Source organism: Centruroides vittatus, unplaced genomic scaffold (assembly GCF_030686945.1).
Source record: "Centruroides vittatus isolate TY-2023 unplaced genomic scaffold, ASM3068694v2 contig_1074, whole genome shotgun sequence".
Lineage (NCBI taxonomy): Eukaryota > Metazoa > Arthropoda > Arachnida > Scorpiones > Buthidae > Centruroides > Centruroides vittatus.
The window spans coordinates 182,426-204,588 of record NW_027120692.1 but is presented as its reverse complement, the minus strand read 5'-3'; the positions used below and the strand labels follow the sequence as shown (position 1 = coordinate 204,588).

The following is a 22,163-nucleotide window of genomic DNA, read 5'->3' as shown; positions in this document are numbered from 1 at the left end:
GGAAGTGGACTCTGAACCTAGGACTAAACACGTAGTATTTTCTTTGTGAAATAAAATTTGTAATCTAATTTTGTAAATTTGGGAGTGCTTCAAATATGACGTTAAAAGAGGGTTTTATGTCGTCACAAGCGGGTTTTTTTTAACATTATCTAGTATAGTAAAGTCGTGAAACCGATAAAAATTTGACATTACATTAGGGTTCTCGTTACATCCGATGACGTTATAACCAAGTTAGATTGTGTATATGTATATATACACTATAAAACCTCATCATTGAAACAAAAAAGATTTTGGTATATCAGTGTAAATTTTATATACAGCTTTTTCACATTACTATACTTCATAAAATTATTGTGTAATTTAAACTTTGGCAGCAAACTTAATCCTCTGCATATAGTTCATATAAATTCTGCTTTATAAGCATTTTTGAAAGAAATGCATTTTCATTAATCTTCCATTGATTAAAACCACTTTACTGTAATGAACACCATTATGTTTAATGTGATTAATTTATCTTTATTATAAAGTGTTAAAATCATCTACTTTAATAAATAAGATTTAAATGTTTTCAAAAATGTCATCGTCAGGAAGTTAGCTTTGGAACATGAAAAGCTCTCACATGTCAAATGGAATTAATTCAAAACAACTAATAAGAATTTCCTTTTAAAAAGAACTAAAATTAAGATAGAAAATACATACATAATTTGCTCTGTTAATTTTATTTAAGATCAGCCATAAATCCAGAGGGTATAACATTGGCTTGTTTATATGCTTTAACTGCATTATGAATAAGATTTCACAAACAAAAACCTGTTTAGGATTGGATATGCTCTTAAGTAGGATGACATTGTTCCAATGTGGGGTTTATTCTTCTAAAATGTATTTTGCAAGCTCATAAGGCTGAAAAGGCCTTTGTTGACAGGTTCTTGGGTTCATATATTTGCTTTTTTATTTGTTTCAAAGTTGTTTTGATGTAATGACAAATAGAACTTTGGGTAGGATGGGAGATTGGAATACTATAAATCCAAAATATTCTAATGATTTGCAAGGTGTTCTATCTGTAACTATTAGATCTTAAAATAGGAGAAAGTACAATTGTTAGCAAATATTCATGCTTCCTAAAAAGCACAAGTTTTAAAATAACTTCAAATAAGAGTTAGATGCACAAAAATTCTAGGATGATCTGTTGTATATAGTAGTAGAAGCAAACAAGATCTATTGACCTGGCTAAGTATGTACAGTACCTGAACTTAGATTCTATGTAGCCTGATGCTATCACTGCTAACTGGATAACATTTAACTCTATAGTACGTGTGATGTAGATAACTTCTAAATCATAGTTACTACATCTCCTTAATACACAGAACATAAAAGATATGCTCTGTGTATTAAGGAGTTTATGGCCAAGTGTTTATAGATTAGTGGTTAATACTAATTACAAAGGATAATGTCTGGTGGAGCATTGAACTTATGCCAAACCTTGGTCTCTATCAGAGGTAAAGTATTGGACAAACTACATTGATGGAAATATGAAATATCTATGTTATAATTATCTAATATCCAACTTGTCAACATAGGATAAAGGAAAATCCATTGATAGACCTTGTCGTTGTAAGTGGATTATTGTTAATAATAATTATTTTGTTTTATAACAAAATTTCAGTTACATCCCTAACCCACAGGATAATATGTAATGCCCTAGATAGCCTTTACTTGATGATAACATTTTGGCAAACATAGTTCCTCAAACATGTGCACTAATTGGAAACAAGGAAACAGCATTGACTTTATGAAAGTATATGTTTGTTAAAGTATTCCAAAACTAACTTTCTGAAGATGACATGTTTGAACTTGTCAAAAATGTTTGAATGTTAGTTATTTATTTAGTGTTAAAATTGTCCACTTTAATAAATACTGTGATTAATTTGTCTTTATACTTCTATTTATCTTCTTTCTTAAATTTTAAACACCGAATCACTAGCTTTGTCAATAATAATAAATCCAGAAGACCATACACTAATATTTATTGAGTAGAAAAACTTTTATAGAGGATTTTTAAATATAATGCTTTGCCATCAAAACAGTATACAAACAGTTTGAACAACTAAAATGTTTTAAATATTTGAAAAATATAGTAATGATAAACTATATCTGAAATGTTTATATGTATGTTTTTTCATTAACAACTGCATTTTTCATTGATAATAAATTATAAAATCATCTACATTAGTAGCAACTCCTACTTGATTCTGTGACAGAAATACAGTGGAGCCTAGTTAACTCAAATTGGTTGGGAAAAAAATTTAGAGTTTCAGTTAAAAAATTTTGAGTTACAGATGTTCAGCTAAAAATAAAAATTTTGTGCATCGGCATCCATAATAAACTATCTATATGATATTTCTGTGGATCTTATTACTTAGAATTGTTGTGTCAATGTAAACCTCTTGGTATTGTCCAGAAACTCAAAAATGCTTAACCAAATGATTGGTCCATTTGTTCCTAAGTGTTTAGTAAGGATTATTTTAATTACAATATTTTGCACCTAGAATCGATCTGTTTTTTTATATTTTTTTTATTACAAAAAACATTTGTCATAGAATTAAACTATAATCATTAAAAAATTAATTTACCAAAACTTCATTTATCTATTATGTCAACTAGTTAGGGAAATCCATCAGAAATCAAATAAGACAAAAAGTTTTGGAAAAAGGCAGGTTTGAATGACAGTTACAGTATATAGGTCAGACAGGGTCTGGAAGCCTTCATCCCTGCTCACCATGATATTTATTTTTATCTGTACATGATTCCCATACTTTATAGAAAGTTTCTGATTAATGTATTCAACAGATGTACATTAATCATTTTATTCAACAGAAAATTAAAATTTTGGAAAGTTTATAAAAATACTGTAAATGCAATTTCGAGTTAACCAGGTTCCATTGAGATATCAAATTTTAATTGAGATATAAATCTCAAAACATTTAAATTATTAAAAAAATTCCTATTAAACAAACAAATATTTATTTATCAAATTTTTTCATTATTAATAAATTGAATAATCAAGGCATAAATTAGAAATATGAAATGTTTATAAATTTAAAAGTTTTAAACAGTCACTTATCATATTTACATGCATATGCTCGCAAACGAGGTAGATTTGGTGAGGCTGGTGGACTTTCTGGACTAGTAGCCATTCGCAATCCTTTTACTTCTGGCCATATTGCAGGTGATGATTGAACAGTTATATTATGCCTAAAATCTATATAATTTTATAAATTATAAAAATTATTTATTATATAAAAATGTTAAATAATATAGATGAGTTAAAACAAAATTAAAAAACAGAAATATGTGTAATGTCAATGAGAAATAAACAGGTTCAGTATAAGATTTCAATAAATTTTATTTTTATACATGTTAGGCACAAAGACCAAAAGCACTCAGTGAATGAAAAAAAAAATCAACCACAATGAAAATTTTGTGACGTAACACTTTTGAAAATGCACAGCTTGTTTTGGAATATTTGATAAAAACCACAAAGTGAAATTCATGTCAATATTCTTTTAATAATCAACAAAATGCAATGTGAAAATGCATAACACGTTGTGGATGCTTATTAATACATTCATGACACAATAAAATATGTGCAAAAATTTGTTGCACAGATTATCAATTGTCTTATTTTTGCACAGATATTTTTAATAAATAATTTGTTTAATTTCCACCAAAGAATTACTTCTGAACAATGTTTATTATTAGAAAAATACTCAGGAATTTTCACTGATGTTATAAAACATTATATGATATAGTAAAATAAATGTAACTCTTTATTTTCTTTTATAATTCACAGTCAAAAAGACAATTTGCTGTTAACTGTTTTGTTTATGAACCCTTGAAACCTACATATGATACTTTTTTTTTAGGTATGTAGGATTTTAAAGTATTATTTCTATCAGTCAATTAAGAAATTTATTTGTAAATCACTTTGACAACTGATTTCAAATTTCTTTCAATAATGACATTACCATAAAGAGAACAACTCAAAACAAATTTTATGTCAATGTTAGTAAAAAATAAAAATGAATTTCTAAGACAGAACTCATAAGCCTTTAAGGCCCACGAGTTAAACATAAGATTAATAAGGCTAACTGTTTATTTCTGGTTTAATTCTCAATGCGGATTAGAATTTGATTTTATTCTCAATAATAAAGAAATCTATTACTTGTCTTTGCACAGATATTTTTATCAAATTGAACCATTGCTATATTAATAAGCATCCACAATGCCAGATCACATTTTGTTGATTGTTAAAAGAATATTGACACAAATTTCACCTGTGGTCTTATTGAATATTCCAAAACAAGTGTGCATTTTTGAAAGTGTGACAACATGAAATTTTCATTGTGGCCAATTTTTTTGCTCAACGAATACTTTCAGTCTTTGAGCTTAACATCTATATATATAACCCATTCAACAGGTGTCCGTCCGTCCCGTAACCGTTTGATAACCGACACTAGAGGCGCCCCTATCGTGTGTCATATTTCAAACATTTAAATTAAATTAACAATTTTAATTATTATTTAAATTAACAATATAAATTATTATTATTCATTTGGCCAATACATTATTATTTGGTCAATATAACAATATAAATAATTCAGTATATTTGTAATAGGAATTTATTACTGTCACGGAATGCCTGTAATGTTCACTAGGGGGCGAATAACGAAAAACCGGATAAATTTGAACCGCTACGATAAAACGATAAGTGAAATAGTTAAGCTAATATCTATATATATAACCCATTAAACACGTGCCTGTCCGACCGTCCGTCCGCGTAACGGTATGCCAAAAACGGGCACTAGAGGCGCCCCTATCATGTATTATATTTCAAACATTTAAATTAACAATATAAATTATTATTTAAATTAACACCCACTAGGGGCGCCCTAGCGAATGTTACCAGCGAAGGTAAATAAACAAATTAAACTATTTTAAAGTATTTATAGAATGTTTAATAACACTAAATAATGATTTTTAATTATCATAAAATTTGTAATGAACGCCCACTAGGGGCGTCCCGGGCTCCTAGTATATAAATAAGTCAATAAAGATTATAAAGTGCTTAGTAAAACAATATCTAATATTTGCATAATAACTACCTAAATCAAAATGTATATTTTGTTCTTTGAATAACATATGATATTTTTTGTAATCAAAAATATTCTAAAAAATTAATTTTTGATAAAATATTCAAGTTCTGTGATAAAGAAAAAATAATAAATATAATTTTGCCATACTTATAGATGTATTTTCACTGTGTGTATTGTAAACAAGTTCCACAATGGTGGACAAACGAAATTACAGCATGCTTGCTAAGTACTATCTTCCTTGATACAAAATTTCTAGTTATAAACATATTAATTATTGTTAGGGAAATTTTGAATATGACTAAAAATTTTATCAAAACTTTGCTACTGTAGATACTGAAAATCCAAGAAAAACATCTTCAACGAGGTGTTAAAATTTATTGTTTTGCAATATTAACATTAATCTAATAGTTTTTGAGAAATTTTGAGTAAATCAATTTTTATACCACTCAGGCCACTTTTTTCTATATTTTTAATTTAATCTCAAAATTTCCTTCCTGAATAACTGTCTATATAGATAAGCTAATAAAACATCTCTCATCTACAGAAATTTATGTCAAAAATTGCATAAACATTTCAATTTTCTGTCTACAATCATAAAATTTCTTATTGAACTTAATGTGATATGATGAATGACAAGTACAGGGTAGGCAAAAGTCACTTTACCATTTAAAAATGAAATAACTTTTTACTTTTAATTACTTTATAAGTTTCTCTTTAACATTATAATGTACACATCTTGGAGATTTTTTGGCCTAAACATGAAAGATAACATCTTTTAAATGACCCCTGTTTTCCTCTTCACAAAGGCATGCTCTTTCAAGCAGTTATGGCACTCTCCATAACTGCTTGCAAAGTGACCCTGTTTATCATTCAAATTTCCTGACGAATATAGTCCTTCAGCTCAGCAAGAGTTTGGGGCTTATTAATAAATACTCGCTGTTTCAAATATCCCCATATAAAGAAATCTGACCGGAAATCACAATGACCTCACTCTCTGAGTAAGAATAGTGGAGCATTGATGTTCAATAAGTTTTACACGTTGTTCTGTCATTAATTTACCCATAATTTATTTCCAAATTCTGTATTTTAAAAATCTGAAAAAATAATAAAACATAATAGCAAAAAAGTTATTTAATTTTTAAATGGCAAAGTGACTTTTGGCCCACCCTGTATAAGGTATGTTGAGAATTTACTAGAAGCTTGTTTTCTGAAAAATTTATTCTGTTCTAGAATAAAATTTTGTCTTAACTTTTATTTGTAAAAATTGGCCTTTTTAACCCTCTAAGAAAAATATAATATAACTAAAATATATCATTCAATTTAATGCTTACATCATTTTAATTGAGAGTTTGATGTTTTATTAAACAAAATTATATCATAATGATTCAGTGTCATAACTAAATGATTAATAACAGCAAGTCTATCATTTACTGTGTATATAATGTTAATCTATTAAATAAAAATGGTATTCATTTTTATTGTAACTGAATTTGATTGAAAATAATTCAGAAAGTATCTATGAAATACTAGAAGTACAAGTAAAAAATATTGTAGCTATTTAAAGTATTTAGCAAGAAAATTATAAATTGACAAAAACATATTCTCCAATAATTATCAAACTATCTATTGTTGCATATAATTCACAGTAAGTTTTAAAAAGGCCTAAATCAGTATATATGTGTGTATAAAGAAATAGATTAATAACATTATAATCGAAATTATGAAAGGCAGGAAATCTTGTTTTATCTTAAGTTTTTACATTAAAATTTTCAAGGATTAGTTGTATGTGGTAAATGAAAGATCTTTTAACTAAAACATTTTTAAAATTTTGTGAAAGGAATATGAAAATGAAAAGTAATTTAAAACACAATAAAAAACTAAAACTTTAATCATATCAAATTAATTTTCTCAGAATCTTATATATTCATAACTTTTTATGTTTACTTGTGAATTTCTGTAAATTTCTGACTCCATAACAATCTCATTGATCCACAATAAGGTAAAATGTAGAAGTCAAACTGTTTTTATAAAATAATATGACTTCTGTATATTGCACTGAAGTGAAGTAATATGATATATAAATTTTTTTTTTATTAAAATAATTAAGTAAAATATTTAGAATTTTTACCTGAAGGCATACTGATTAATTGAGCACCTTTTATTAATTTAAGTCTACTTTTTTTAAATTTTCCTTTTCGTTTTTTTGGTGTAGGTTTTCCTTCTTGCTGTTGGAGAAATATTACATTAAGTTCTCGTTGCAAAAGATCAATTTCTCGTTCAGCTAATTCTTTCTCTCTTTTCCGTAAAAACTCTTCATGAATTTTTTGTTGAAGCAATGCTTTAGTAAGTTCCTCTTCTCTGCATCGCAGTTCCTGTTTACATAAATTTAATTCTGTTTAATAATAATAAAATAAAAATGGTAAATACTCAATTTCAAATTATAACATATTTTGTATATATTATATTTTATATATACAGTACATGCATATATTACATTAAATCTATGGTGCTAAATCTAATGAGCTTAAAAACTGCTGGACGATTTCTCAGTTAATCCATCAATACCTTTTGATTTTTATTTAAGGCATGATATATATTCATATATTCTTTCCTAGCCAGTCACTACAGGATCTATGAAACATATCTTAAGTACAGTACATTCAGACTTAAGATATGTTTTGATAAATATAGGAAAAACTCAAATTCAGAAAAAATATATATTGGATACATCACTTATAAAAGCCAAACTAAACATTAGTTTGCACAAAACATAGTACAAAACTTAAATGGCCTTAACCTTGTTTCTGTACAATAAATTATCAGTTTGTACCTTAATTACAAATACATGCATAAATTTCACTGTTGCAGTGCCAAGAGTGCCTTAATGATGAATTTCAGTATTTAATTGTTTTTTTTACAAAAATGTCTTTTGCATGTTCTGAAATATTACCAGAGATCAGTTTTGATTGCATTTAGCCTGCTAAATATCACCAAACAGCATTGAATAGTTTAATTATAATCAATTTAGTGTATGTATATAAATTATTATTAACATATGCAATAAATGAAACAATTTCAAATAACAAAAAATTTGAAATTATTTAATATAATTAATTTTAACATATAATAAAATTTTGTTACAATGTTATATAAAAACTACTTATATTATTTAGTAATCTATTCTAATATATAAAGCAAGAATGTTTGTTTGCTTACTGGAAGAAACCTCAATCTACTGAACTGATTTTTAAAATTCTTTTGCTGTTTGAAAGCTTATTCCTTCCAGATAAACATATCCTGTTTTCTTATTAAAAAGAAAAATGCACAAGAAAGATATTTTTACTGCAGAATTTGTCTTGCATCATCATTTGTATGTTCCGTTTAAGGTCAATCCCCTTCTCCACTTAGTGAGCTTTTCTAAACTTATTATCTTATATTTTTGGTTTTGATTCATACAGTTTGAATAGTTGTGTATATGCTTTGTTTTCATTGTTTTAACATGGTTGTTCATTTCTTATGATGAAACTGTAAGGAATGAATTTATCTCCCTTATATGAAACTAAACTTTTGTAAGTAGGCTTATAGTGTATTTCTATTCATTATTTTAGTATTAATCCTATTGTATCACTATTTAAAAATAAGAATTAGTCTTATGTTATGAGATATCTACCTAAATAAATGGAGTTCTTTCGATTATTTTTCAGGTGTACAGGTGAACGTGAGTTTTACTGAGGATAAAATGCCTAAAAGTCAGTCACGGTTGTCACAAAATACATCCATGTCAAGAACCCCTCACTCCTTTCAGTTGATTTCATCTTCCTTACAAAGTACCAAACCCTTTGACCAATTTGGATCAAATTTTGCATACTCACTCTCTACAATTTTCCAAAAAATATACACTACTTTAAAACTCAGACACCATCACTCCTTTCTTCATTTCATCCCCACAAATGCCAAACCCTTTCACTGATATGTACCAAATTTTGCATAGTTACTCTTTGTGAAGTAACTATGCAAAATTTACACACAAAGGTGGGAAACATACACTACTTTATAACAAGGACAATTCAACCCTCTCTCTCTCTGCATTCCTGGGCTTCACTGGACTTTCTTTGATAGTTATTTCATAATTTGATTCAATTTTCCTTCATATTTATTTAGATATTATTACAAAATTCCTTGAGAATTTCAAGATTTTTCCTGTAAAATCAGGGTTTAAAATTAACAATTGGTCTACCAACTGCTAGCAATTTTGTTTGGTCTACCAAATATACTTTCAAAGTTGTCTGGCAGGCAACCTCATTCATTTCCTTGTTTTTTTCTTAACTATTTTGTACTTCATGCATATTTTATCCCATTAAATGATAATAAGTATGTTTTTAGTAAAAACAATAGTAAAACAAACTTTCAATTATTTTGTTTTTATGATACGTCATATTCTGTTATGATGACAAATCCAATATGGCTGCTACAGAACATGAGAGCAGAAAGCATGTAAGATGAGAAAATAAAAAAAAGCATTGGCAACTGGAGGGAAATATTGATGATTTATGAAGTAATAGTCTTTATATGAATTGAACTGTAGAACACTGTCATCCTCATGTCTTTCCTTAATGTTGAGAATGGAGTTAGTTAGATGAAAGATGAGACCAGAGATAGAAACCTTAGGGACAAGTGATCCAATTAACTATGTATAAACTTCCAATGCAAACTGGAAGTCACATTGTTTTAATTTAAAACTTTCCCCTGAAAGCAGTTAATAGATGACCTGCATGATTCTATTGTTAAAAGAAAAGTATGATGTACAGGGGCAAACCATTACTAATTTGAGGCTGAGAGCATATATTTTAAATAAAAATGATTAAAAATATGATTTAAAATTGTAGCCAAGGATTGTGACAATGTCACAATAAATAACTGCTCGTGTTTTAAACGCTACAAAACAATATAATAATAAAAAATTAAATTATTCATTAATTTTTATTTTCTGTTGCATTTAAATTAGATTCAAACCAAAGTAAAATATTTTCTAAGGAGTTTTACTAAATTAAAAATTCATCTTTAAGAAAGGCTTATTAGATGATTGTGACTGGCATTGATTGAGTTTTTGAGGGAGTGGGAGAATTGATATAATGTTGAGTTGGGAGAGGGTGATAAAAACAATGCTCATAGTAACTAAAATATATACTTATTGACAATAATGAAACTGTAAAACACAAAAAAAAAAAAAAAAAAAAAAAAAACTCAGTTAATAGGGAGCAGGACCTTGATATGTTTGTCCCATACAATTGTACATTTGTCACTTTGCAATGCTTGAATCATTACATCTTTCTCAAATCTCTTTTCAGCCCATCATTTACTCAAACTAAATCAGAAATCGTCTTTCAATTAATATACAGATTATTTCGAAAATTATTTGTCCAAGTAAAAAACAAGTTTTCATTTTATTTACATTCCAAATTGAACAAGTTGCAACGTGTTTTAAATATAGAACAAGTAAAATGGCGAAACCATTCCTGGGACGAGACTATGTCTCAGAGAGTGTGACCAATGCATGCGCAAATGTTGCACTCATGCCTGTTTGTAGAAACAGTCTCAGCATTTTGTATTTTATTTTGGTTCTTGGTCCCATGACTACCTACAAGTCTGGTTTATTTTATGTGCATATGATTTGGGCACCAAATACTCTGTGCCAAATTGCAACTCCTGACATGTACACCATACCTCTAGTGTACAGCCGTTGACAGCAGCATGATTTTAGAGACGAGACATAGTCTCGTCAAAAATCATACACTTCTTAAATAATCAGTGCAACACCTAATAAACAAATACATTAATTCATTAATCAGCTCTTTATTATTCATTACTACATAAAAGTAAAAATGAAAATATAAATTTTATTCAACATCCATTTACTCATTAATTCTGTGTTTCTATTTAAAAGAAAAGTCACATTAAAGATCATATACTAAAATTAATACATTATGGTGACTTGACCAGTAAATGATCAAAATTTCAAATTTAAACAATATATATAAAGTCAGGAAATTAATAACAACTTGATTTTTTGTAATTTTTAAAATTACTATGGTACAAACAAGTTTCAATAAACTTATGTCATATTTATTTGATTCCATCTTCTCTTTTTAAACAAGTTTCATCCATTTCAGCACTGAATAATATATTTATCAATCTAACCTTCTTACTGTGTTCAGAGAAAATATTTATTAAATTTGTTTCTGAAATTCATTCAGAATTTCTCTGAATTAAAAATTTTGAAAAATATTATTTTCTTATTTGAGAAATTATGTAACACTATTTTTTCTGAAATTTTTAAATAGCAGATATAAAATTAAACAATGCTACCAATATAGTAGAATCCACTTCATGTTATTAATGTAGACAAGTCTCAAAATGATAAAAATAAGTGAGGTAAGCAAATAAAAAATATAATTCATGGAAATTTTGGCTTTATTCACACTGACATTAAAAAGAAATGTTCAAACAGGATGATAAGTATACTTAAAATTCTCAAAAACAGAAGAAACATTAGAAAAATTAAATGTGTTTTCTATTTTTTTTACTTTTATTGTTATACAATTTTTAATGTCGTAATTTTTAATGGTTTTAATAAAGATTACTTTATTATAACTGTTACTAATTAATAGTATATCAGCTGGTGTTGTCTGTTTTTGCAGCTTTCTTTCAATAGCATCTTTAATTAACAACAGCTAGTGCTTAATTACAGAAAGAAATGCCAACAATTTAAATGACTGTATTATAGACAGATTATTAATAGTTATATTTTAATTGTTGCATTTTATCATCTATATATATTGGGCAAAAAGTGCAAAAAAAAAAGCTTAAAACTGAATAACTATAACTGTACTCTGTAATAAACATCATTGTCTTCAAGTAAATAAAGTTTAGTAAGTGCTTTTAATTTGTATGGCTTAGGTTTTGCTAATTCTGATAATATTTGTGATTATATGTCATTTAATGTTGTTATCAAAGTGAATTTTACTGTATTAAAAAGTTAAGAAGTGTACTCTATTCATTTAAAACACTGAAGGGAAGTTAATAAATTCTATTCATAAAAGACTGATGAAGGATAGTAGAGAGCTAACTATTAGACTGAGATTAGAATGAAGAAGATTGCTTAACAACATTTGGTTTTCAGTAAAGCAGGAACCAGTCTTTTTACATTTTACAGAAAGTTCTCCAATATAATTTTAAGATAATTTTTGAAGGTTTATTGGACTTGTTTTAAATTAGATATTTGTTTTGAAACGTAATTTCTGTTATGAGGAAGATACTTTAAGCAGATAAGCAGTGTGTTACTATTAGAGAATATATCAAGATCTGGGAAGAAAACAATCTTCACCTGTCAGTACCGGTACATTATGTTCAATACAGCATCATCAACCTTTACATTTCCGGTAAAAAGACGAAAAAATAGCAGAAAAACTAACGTTTTCGAATCTCACATCGAGATCTTCTTCAGGTTCGTTACTAGAATGTAATGGAATTCGAACTCTTTCAAAGTTTAAAAGATCGAACATTGGAGACCCTGGAGATTTACAGGGCTACTAAATCGGGGAAATGCATTAATTACAAAGACAACAATGTTTTATCATACGCGTGGCGGTATATTTCTGAGGTGAATCCGCAATGATAGTCATGTTTTTATTTCGGAATATTTTACGACGTTATGATTGTAGACTCAGGTCTATTAAATTTATCATATATTTTTGCATCGTCATTGCACGCTCAAGATGTTCGATCTTTTAAACTTTGAAAGAGTTCGAATTCCATTACATTCTAGTAACGAACCTGAAGAAGATCTCGATGTGAGATTCGAAAACGTTAGTTTTTCTGCTATTTTTTCGTCTTTTTACCGGAAATGTAAAGGTTGATGATGCTGTATTGAACATCTGGGAAGAAGAATTAAGGACTTACTTTAGGAGAAAATTAAGCTTGCAAAAAAAAAATGCATGAATAATTTGTTAGTAATATGATTAAGTTGTTAAGAATTTTAAAAATAATCTTCAATAATCTTAAATTAATGTTGTTAGTTTATGAATATTTTCTATAAATATCAGGAAGATAATTGCTTTTATATGCAATTCATAAAAGTTTATTTAAGTATACCAAATAAATAAAAATACCTTTTCTTTACAGCGAAGCTCGTGGAACATTTCTTCAATTTCATGCTTCCAATCTTCTTGAAGAGTATGGAAAGATTCTTGTGGAGTACTCATGAATGGTGATCTAGCTATTTCTTCTAGATCATGTAAAATATCAACAAAAGTTGGACGATTATGTGGATCTGGATCCCAACAAGCTGTAGAACATTATTCATAAATTAAAAATAATTCCATAGTTAGTCCATAGTGTTAATAATTAACTACACATATAGATAACCCTTATAACTAAATAATAAAATATATTCCACCTAGATGGAATATATTTTATTAAGTTTATTGTTTCTGGAACTCATTTAGTTTTTTTGAAATCAAGAAATTCAAAAGAAATATATTTTCACCTAATGATTGTTTCCTCTGTTAATTTATTGGTTATTTACAAAAAGCAATAGATTCAAAATAGCAGATAAAATCTATAAATTGATATAAAATAACTCCCTACTGTTTGAACCTGTTGTTTTTAAAATAAGAATATTGAACTGTTATTAAAAATAATAAATTAATAATGTAGTGCAATAAAATGTTATTTGAGCTATCACATCATATTAGTTATGATGTAATGGCTCCAATAAAAGCACTCAAATTAGTAATTGCTATTAATTCTTGTAACATTTTTCATATTTTAACAAAAACTTAAACGGACAATGGACTACACCTGAGATGGCAAACCTTTTTGAGTTTGTATGCCATATATTAAGCACCCTTATCTAGAAAAATGTTTATGCATGCTGAAAGTTTTAGACTTTGAATAACAATATTTTTAAATAAATGAAACAAATTTGCTTTCATTAGAATAAATGTAAAGAAGCTAATTGAAAAAAGGATGATTGAGTGATAAATCAAAAGGACAGTTGAAAGAGACAGGTTGCATGATCCATTATGTGCCAGATGGTTTCTTCTAATATGTTACAGTTTGCCACCCTGTACTAGACTATAATTCCAAAGATGGAAAAAAATTGAAAATTTCATTAATTTTTAAAAGAATTTTCAAATTTCTGTTTTCATGCAAACAAAATTTCTTGACTATTCTTTAAAGATTTTCACATTTTTTATGCAAGCTATTATCATTGTGCTATCAATATCTTCTTTCAAACTTTGATAAAATAATAGTAATTATTAGAATATCAAAGAAGTTAAATATTTAATCAAATGTATTTATTATATTTTGTATTTTTCAAAGGTTTCTACTACATATAATATAAAAATTTCACCTTTCATTAATCTAGAGAAAGCAGTTGGACATGTAGAAGGAATTGGAAGAGTTAATTTATTTACAGCTACTCCATATGCTACAGCAAGAGCATCAATTCCTTTGTAGGGTGTTTCTCCAGTAAGAAGTTCCCAGAGTACCACTCCATAACTATAAAACCAAAAATATCTTAATTAAATTCCAATATTTTATATAAATATATTAATTTAATTATTTTATTTTTTTACTTCTTTTAAATTGATAAATGCTGAGTTCTTACAGTTGAAAGGAAAGCAGAACCTTTTTTTGCATCCCGGCAGTATCATTACTGCTGGAACGCAAAAAAGGGTTTTGGTTTCCTGTATACTTCCATGGTAATATAATTATTCTCAAATGTTATTGATATGACTATATAATACACACCTCAAAGCCCATTGAGTTAATATAATAAACCAACGATCGCCTAAATATTCGGGCTATAATATGGCTATTATTTTCTTCCAGAAAGTTCTAAATTATTTATTAAATTATTAAAATTATAATTATTAATTTAGTTAAAAGATGGCACCCAATGCTTACCTTTAATGCCAAATTTATTTGATTATAGCCATATTATAGCCTGAATATTTAGGCAATTGTTGGTTTACTATATGGACTATTATCACATTAAGATCTCACCAATCACAGACCTACTAAGACTTGTATTCACGCACTATTCAAGTTTAACCAAGACCTACCAGAAAAAGTACTGTACATTAAAGAAACTGCAATATAGAATGACTACCCAAAGTTAATCAAACAATTAATTAGAAATTACAGGAACAGGGATTCTGAAAAAAACAAATGCAAACTAAAAGCAAATAATATCAGAGTAATTAAGTATAACTGAACACTCAAAAGCATATATAGAGATTGCCAGGAAACTAATATACAGTCATTTGCTACAAACTAAACCCATCATCTGTTAACTATTACAGAATGATAAGGGTAAACAAAACTCCTCTCAAATCCCAGGATGCAAAGATTCCAATGAAAACAACAAATTTGACATCATGAGAGAATATACAGAAGCAACAAACAGGTCATAAGAGAACATGAGAGAAACATAAAAAAGAGCATCCAAGTTACCATGTTAGTAATGTTTGCAAAAATACTGGAGCTACAAAGCAACTTGCATCCAAGATAATTTGATCATTGATCAGATTATCTTAAACCCTGAAGAAGTAAAGATATTAGAACACCCGGAAATAAATTTGTCTTCTAAAATCAACAGAATACATTCAAAACGAGATTCTGTAACAATCACGTAGATGATAGGATTTCCAATTTATAAAATAGTACAGACTTTGTTTAAAGTTGCTATAACTTATAGTATGCATTTATTTAGAAGGCTGTTTAAATTTCTAATAATTTTATATTTAAATTACTTGTTTAAAGTTCAATCATTACTTTTTAAAAGTTTTAATTTTGTAATATGTTCTACTGAAAGCCTTTAATTAAGGTCAAAAATTTTTCTGCTGGAATTTTATGGTTTAGTTGTGCTAATGAATTTACAACTATCCAGTTTATGATATTACATGATGACTAAAGTAGATTGGTGATTTGCTTTTTGTCCTTATGTTACAATATGAATTTATGAGCACTAAGTTTTTGGCTCTATGGAGAACTTATCACATACTATTGATGTTATTGGAGCAATCACAGATTCATTACAATGATGGTATGCATTTCAGACAGACTGTCTGTCCCTCTTCAGCAGTATTTGTTAGAATTAAATTTAACATTACATTGTTTAATAAATCTATTAATTTTTAAAGAAGTTATAGATTACAACTCAGAAATCCCTTTATACATAAACAAGTTGAATGTATTTTTCTTTTTATCAATAAAATTAAAAATAGAACTATAGATATCATAGATCAAAATTCCAAAATAAATGAAATTATCAAACTATTTTTGTTAAATAATTACACCTTATGGTAGATTACACCTCTAGGTAGATTAGAATTAGATAATAGAACCAGAACATCAAACATAGTCCAAAACATTAGTTTTGCCTATGTTAGTTTGCCATCAAAATCCTATAAGGCTCCATATGTCAAAAACATTTTCGAAAAGATCCAAGATAAATTCAAACAATTTAATATATGTATTGTGCTAGCCCACACAAACACATTCCAAAATAGATTAAGCAACAATAATGCTATTATCAAACACAAAAATAACACCTTATTCTTGCCAAGAAAATATTTAATTTCAAAAACAAACGTTTTCAACCTGATTTACAGGCCATCATTAGGTTGTGAACAAAATTGGAACTAAAGCATTCCAATAATAGAATACAAAATTCAAAATCAAAAAATTTAAATAACCAATGTAATAACATAAAAATATAAAATTAAATTATTACGTTGGTTATTTAAATTTTTTGATTTTGAATTTTGTATTCTATTATTGGAATGCTTTAGTTCCAATTTTGTTCACAACCTAATGATGGCCTGTAAATCAGGTTGAAAACGTTTGTTTTTGAAATTAAATATTTTCTTGGCAAGAATAAGGTGTTATTTTTGTGTGTTTGAAGTTTTGCTGAGTACTTTTGGATAATGCTATTATCAACATTTCATAGAAAAACAATGTTGTTTATAAGTTTTCCTGTAGTTGTAACCACACTTAAGTTGGTGAAAGGTGAAACCAAAGAAAATTAAAAATATGCTTTAAAGAACACATCAATGCAACTTTGAAAACTCCACTGTTGCTAAACACTATGTATTCCATAATTGCAATATTAATAAAGATTTATATTATTACACTTTATGCCAATGTACACTAATGAATGATTGACACATCGGTGTTGCGGCGTTACAAACGGTGATTTGTAATATTTCACATGTACTCGCAAGCACTTTCAACAGCTTACAGCCGTTATCTTCAGGCGAAAATCAAATACTGTAATTTTCGAACAGTTAGCTTTTTAATGGACTATTTAAATTACGTAAAGCACGTGGATGGAATTCCTTATAAAATTGCAATAACTATTATAGATGTAGAAACATGCTGTGATGACGTAATAACCCCAAAATATTTAAAATATAGATAGTGGTGCCGTATTTGGCTGCAATGTACCCGAGAAAGGAAATTTATAATTTAGACTGTTTAAATAATGATATCCATAATTGTGGGATTTCTAATGTTGGTGCATTGCACGGTGTTAACGTGGATATGTAAAGGCTCTCCCATATGAATACCTCTCTTCGATCATCGCAATGTTTTAGCAATTTTGTATGTCCCCAGAGCGGAAGATAATCCTGATTTAGCACCTTTTTAGCTAACTCTGTTGTTGGTCTGTTGTTTCTGATATCTTCTTGGTGTTCGAGAATGCGGGAGTGTAGCATTCTGGTGGTTGCTCCTATGTAAATAATTTCTTCCCCTGATAATGTGTGCTTTAGTGGGATTTCGTAAATTCCCGATTTCTCATTCAACGTGAGAGGGTTTCTATTGTTGCACAATATACGTCTTAAAGTTGGTTGTGAGACTATGGGCAACAAAAAACCCTGTTTTCTGAATATACGTGTTATTTTTAGGGATATATGGCCAAAAAACGGTATCGGAGGCTGTACTAAAGTGAGCTCTTCTTTGTTGCAGAGGAAAGATTTTGGAAATAACTTGTTCTTGACACAGTTAAGGAAATAATGAAATCTGGAAGTAGAATACCCAGCATTGTGTACCGCCCTATTGATAAGGTGTAATTCTTTATCTATTAATGTTTGGGTGGATGGTAAGAGGAGCGCTCTCCAAATGAGAGAAGTAATAGCAGAATTTATAAAATTTGTAGGTTGGAAAGCAGTTGCAGGGATAATATGTGGTATGTTGTTGTTTTTGTGGTGCACTGAAAAAGTTAGCTCAGGAGATCTACATATTTCAAGTTCTAGAAAAGAGATTTTGGTATTTTGTTCCTCTTCCACAGTGAACTTGATGGTAGGATATATAGAAGCTAACATTTGAATAAAGTTGTCTAATTCCTCTGCAGAGCCATCCCATGCGAGTAATATGTCATCTACATATCATAGATACATGATTGGATAGTGGATTGCTAGTGGGGCATGGAAAATGTGATGCTCTATATTCCTCATGACAAGCTCTGCTGAAATGGGTGACAGGGGGGAATCCATTGGCACACCTTGTGTTTGTTTGTATATGTTACCATTAAACTGAAAATAATTGTTTTCTGTGTTGAGTAAGAGGGCCTCTCGCAAGTGTAACATATGTGATGTTGGGTAACCAGAGCTCAGTAGTAAGGCATTTATAAGCATGACGGCTACAAAGTGTGGAACTGATGAATATAGGGAAATTACGTCTATTTTATACAACCGGTACAAACAACTGGGAAGGTTATTCAACTTATTGACTATGAAAGCTTTGGCATCCAAAGCAGCTGTAGTTACCAAATCGGAGGTGGGATTAAAGATGTAATGTGTTTTGCTAGTGCAGCCTCAAGAAAGTATGTTGGGTGGGAGCGTTTGTTAACTAGGGGTCTTAAAGGCCATGCAGGTTTGTGTGTTTTTGCTTCGAAGAATAATCTTGGGCAAGCAACATTAGTTGGTGGATTGAGAGGTCCTGCTAATGAAGCTGTTACTCCTGGGAGTGCTATAACCTTTCGTGTTTTCCTTAGTATTGATGTTGTCGAGTCCTCTTTTAGTATAACCGACTTGGATTGTTCAAGAAATTCATTGGCTCTTGATAAGAAATCCTGGTGTTTACATAGCACAAATCTTTTACCTTTATCAGCAACTAACAGATGTAGATGATTGTTTCCCAGGTGTAAGCTGTTGAAAGTGCTTGCGAGTACATGTGAAATATTACAAATCACCGTTTGTAACACCGCAACACCGATGTGTCAATCATTCATTAATAAAGATTTGTTTAAAATATTAAAAACCAAAAGAAATAAATACTACCATATGCAAATTATACAACATAAGAATAAACTTTTGCATATTCTTATAGTTTTTACCTTATGTTATCATGGATTTTAATACAACTAGATCCCATCTGGCATCCTTATTTAAACATCAAAAACTTATTAGACAGCAGGTAATACTTACATCACCAAAACCAGATACCAACATATAGTACCATCACTTCTGTAGTGGCAAATATTGTTTGTAAGAGTTGACTGTCTGCAAAAAGTACATAACCTTTCTTAAAACAGCTCTTACTTTTGTAACTAATCTTGTATATAACTTTATATTATGTTTATTTCTGTAGTTTATTTACTTCACAATTATAATCTCTGGTTGTTATTTGTACAAAAAACATCATTTTCAGAATATTTCACAAAGTTATATTAAGTCATCCATGCATTAGCAACAAATAGAATGTACTGTACCTTTAAAAAAAAAATGTAATTTTGAACTATTTTAATCATAAACCCAAATGTGAGCCAAGGGGGCAGAGCAGTGAGCTCAGCCCTTCTTACCAGCATTGTGTCAAAGGATGGCTTATGTTGTAAGTGAGTGGGAGGGTTAGTGAGGTCATGATAAGGTGTCCGCCGTACTCAAGGATGACACGTATTTAATTAATTCTAGTCAAAGTAGAAATTAGATTAGGACAGACTACCAGACATGGGACACTACAGAAAGTGTCACATTATCTATTGTCAAGTTAATAGGGGAAATTTCTTTCATCTGTATCATACCTTCTGCTTTCCTAAATTTTAATTAAATGTAACCTAGCTCAAGTTTTTGTGTTTATTAAATATGTTATTCTTATGTTTAACTCTCTACCTTACAAACTATTCTCACTAAGAAAGAGAGAGAGTTCCATCTACTCTAAGTAAATACCTCTTAGCCTGCAGCGATCAAGTCTCGAGAGGTCTTTCGGTAGGAGAGTTAAGCAAAGGTCCGAATAGGGTCTCCTTCTAGTCTCTTCCTTTCAACGATTGCAACCCCTTTTTATACTTGCCCCACAGGGGAACTGTCAGGGGGGGGGGGTTCTGATGCAATGAGGTCTAAGTTCAATCTGGGTCCAATGTTGTTTATACTAACTGTCAGAAATCAAACGTTTCAACAAATTTATTATCTCTTTCTATCCAGTATTGTTACTCATTTTACCTCATAAAATTGATAACAGCTGTCAAACAAACAGAATTAATTGCCAGTAGTGACTAAGGTCAGAGTTTGTATTGCAACCTTGGTAATAATTTTTAACTTGGATGGTCATCTGATCAGCTTTTAACAGTTACAAAATCAAATGAAATAGGATGTATATGGGTATGTCCAGGTTGGTCCCCTCCTTTCTGTGACCTTTTCATTACCCTCTGTTGTGTACAAAATTATGATATTTCGCTAATTAGCTAGCTGTTCGTAGATTGAAATGAAGGTGGAAATGAATAGTCAGTAGGTCAAACAGCAGGGAGAGTAAAAGTGTGAAAAGGTCACTTCTTGATCTCCCACTGTGGGGAAAATTAGAAAAAGAAGAGAAATAATGAACAAATTATTTCAAAGCTTTAAAATTCATAAAAGAGCTCGAAATCTCACACAAATGTTAGTAACAAAAGGCCACTTGTATTTTTGTAGATGAGTGTAAACCCACCAAATTGTAACAAATGCAACTAAAGGACAGATAGCCTGTCTGAAATGCTCACTGTCATCATAATAAACCTGTATCTACTCATTTCTGTGTGATTGCTCTGACATCAATAGTGTGTGATAAGTTCTCCATAGAGCCAAAAACTTGGTGCTCATAGATTCATATGACATAAATAATTAATTAATTGCTTATTTAGTCATTATGCTTATTTTTGTGACATTGTCACATGACCGGGTTGCAATTTTTAATCATATTTTTAATTTATTTAATTTAAAATATATGCTTTCCTCTTCAAATTAGTAGTTTCTTACCCCTGTACATTGCACTTTCCTGCTGGTCACCTATCTAACTCCTTCCAGGAAAAAAATTTTTAATTAAAATAATGCGACTTCTGATACAAACCGGAAGTTCATATATAGTTAATTGGAGCCTCCTGCCCCTAAGATTTCCATATCTGGTCTCAAATTTCATCTAACTCTGTTCTTGAGATTAAGGAAGGACAGACAGGCAGACAACAGTGGGAATTTATAGGTCTACAATTTTTTCAAATTGCACACCTATAAATATTCAAAATTAAAAAATTTTATTGAAGTAAATTAATTAAGTTTAAAAGATTACTATACCTCCAGACATCACTTCCTTTTGAAAATGTTGATGTTTTAATAACTTCTGGTGCCATCCATGCATAAGTACCTGCTGCAGACATACGGGTTGTTTTATAGACTTCTCGTGCCAAACCAAAATCAGTAATTTTTAATGTTTTGTTACTTAAATCACCATTTTCAATTGCTTCACTTAATAATACTATAGAAAAATACATAATTTATTTATTAATAATCAAATATTCTAAAACATTAATAATTAAAATTTAATTAAAAGCTTTAAATTAATTACTAATATAAAAACTATAATAAGATTATCTTTCTTACAGAAATCAAATTTTTACTTTTACATTAAGATAGTTTACATTCAGTAAAATCAGCATTCTTCATTTAGCATTTTTTCTATTATGAAAATTTAAATAAGTAT

At 28.9% G+C, this 22,163-nt stretch overlaps 1 protein-coding gene across 2 annotated transcripts in view; it reads right to left on the bottom strand.

Moving 5' to 3' along the window:
• LOC136973241 (mitogen-activated protein kinase kinase kinase 11-like) overlaps positions 1–22,163 on the bottom strand; it is a 78,245-nt gene that overhangs the window by 8,499 nt on the left and 47,583 nt on the right. For both annotated transcript variants that reach the window (XM_067267951.1, XM_067267960.1), the window contains exons 3-7: positions 21,758–21,938; positions 14,569–14,717; positions 13,322–13,497; positions 7,282–7,525; positions 3,131–3,259 (exon numbers count right to left, since the gene is read on the bottom strand). In XM_067267951.1, the coding sequence (XP_067124052.1) occupies positions 3,131–3,259; positions 7,282–7,525; positions 13,322–13,497; positions 14,569–14,717; positions 21,758–21,938 (879 nt within the window). The remainder of the gene's footprint in view (positions 1–3,130; positions 3,260–7,281; positions 7,526–13,321; positions 13,498–14,568; positions 14,718–21,757; positions 21,939–22,163) is intronic.